The sequence below is a fragment of the Myotis davidii genome, unplaced genomic scaffold (assembly GCF_000327345.1).
Source record: "Myotis davidii unplaced genomic scaffold, ASM32734v1 scaffold208, whole genome shotgun sequence".
Taxonomy (NCBI): domain Eukaryota; kingdom Metazoa; phylum Chordata; class Mammalia; order Chiroptera; family Vespertilionidae; genus Myotis; species Myotis davidii.
The window spans coordinates 1,326,877-1,328,721 of NW_006299706.1; the positions used below are offsets into that span (position 1 = coordinate 1,326,877).

The 1,845-nt window shown below is 59.6% G+C and overlaps 1 protein-coding gene across 1 annotated transcript in view; it reads right to left on the minus strand.

Moving 5' to 3' along the window:
• Positions 1-1,845, minus strand: part of FAM189B (family with sequence similarity 189 member B) — a 5,749-nt gene that overhangs the window by 2,145 nt on the left and 1,759 nt on the right. The window contains exons 4-7 of the mRNA XM_015571684.1: positions 1,626-1,842; positions 907-1,082; positions 670-769; positions 133-337 (exon numbers count right to left, since the gene is read on the minus strand). Coding sequence (XP_015427170.1) covers positions 133-337; positions 670-769; positions 907-1,082; positions 1,626-1,842 — 698 coding nt within the window. The remainder of the gene's footprint in view (positions 1-132; positions 338-669; positions 770-906; positions 1,083-1,625; positions 1,843-1,845) is intronic.

Consider the following 1,845-nt stretch of genomic DNA (forward strand, 5'->3'; position numbering starts at 1 on the left):
CGCTGTCCATGGACACTGTGGGCAGCAGGGGGCGCTGGGTGGCACCGGCCCGGCCCGGCCCAGGTCCAGGCAGTTTCCCTTTGCTCAGGCCCAGCCTCTGGGGGCCCGCTCTGCCTGGTTTTCTCTCTCAGCCCAGGATCCAAAAAGCCCCCGCCCTCGCTTGTCCACACACCACCACCTCGGCCTTGTCTCCCCCCGTTTGGCTCCCCCGCGGCTCTGCTCTCCCAGGCCGCCGGCCCTGGTCCATCCTCCCCGCTTTCTGCTCACCATCTACAATGGAGGCCACCCGCTCGCAGATGCAGGAGCCATCGTGAAGCTGAGGATCAAACAGAGTGGCCTGCGGAAGACACAAGGGTCAAAGGTCCAGCCGTGCACACTGATATGGCCACCCCCCTGTGCTGGACAGAACTGGGGAGTTCCAGGTTCCCGTCCCGCTGTGTCACTGTGTAAAGTCACTTAGGTGGGCCTCTGTGTCCGTCTCTGTAAAACAGAAATCACGGTTCCTACCCCACCCACCTCACCGGGGTCTGGGGAGATCAGAGATGGCAGTGGATGTGTTAGTGCTATAAGATCATGGGAACTGTTCTCATCTTTATCCAGCGACTGCAGCTCACTCAGCCTTCATGCTCTAGCCCTGGCTCCCTGGCCCCCACCAAGCCTTGCTCTCACCTGGCTGTCTCCCCGTAGCCCCATGACGGCCTCATAAGAAGGGGGGCAATCAGTAGGGTACAAGGGCACTGGGCTGTCCATGGAGCCATTATAGGTGATGCTGGTGGGAAGAGGGAGAGAGAGGGTCAGAGCCTGGAGAAGAACTATTCCCCAAAGACCCTCCCCACCAATCAGGGCTGCAGCCGAAGCCCCCTTCCCCTGCCTTCGTCTCCCCAGCAGGGGTCCGCCAGGCCTCACCTCTGTGCATCTGTTTCTGAGCTGCAGGTGTACTCTGGGGGGTAGTAGGGAGGTGGGGGCACAGGCGGTACAAATTCCTCCAAGTCCAACATGGTGTGCAGGAGCGGGGCCGGGGGCGAGGAGGTACAGCCCAGAGGCCCCAGGGGACCTGAGACGGAGCGCTCAGGAGTCAGCTGCTGGGGAGCAAGCAATCACCCAGGTTTCTGGTTATTCGGCTCCCAAACTCCCCGCCTCATCTGCATTTTCTGGCCCCGCCCTCAAAGCTGCTCAGCTTGGCCCCTCCTCTAACCCTGCCTCCACCCAGGACCTCCAGCTCTGGCCCTGCCCATCAAAAACAATTCCTCCTCTTTATGACCCCACCTCCATCCAGAGTTACCACCTGCTCTGTCCTCACCAGAACATCAACTCTTCATCCCCACCCCCACCTAGGCCCTTCTTGACCCCACCCAACTTCTAGCCCCACTCTTTAATGCCCCCCTCCTGGCCCCCGACTGGCATCACATACTTTCTTACTCCCTGTCATTCCTCTCCTCACCACCACCCCCCTCGAACCCCCTTAACATCCCTACAATAATAGACATTCCTAACGGGTGATCTACAGCCCCTGGTGCTCAGAGCAATCACTGTAGTCACCACCCCCTCAACCCCAGGCCCAGCACATACACCCCTGCCACCCCTCCATTCCATCTGCTTGGCCTTGACCCCAGCTCCCCCCTCACCGTGTGCATGAGGTCAAGGGAAAATATTTGGATGCAGCAGACAATAGCTGAGACAGTACAGATTATGGTGGCACAAACGGTAAGTCCGCAGACGCTGAAGAGCAGGTTCTGGGAAAAGAAAGAGAGAGAAAGAGGGATGTGTGAGTGGAATGGGTAATCCCACATAGCCTGGGCCTGTGAGGACCCCAGGAGGGGAGGCATGGTGGGGGAGGAAGGAATG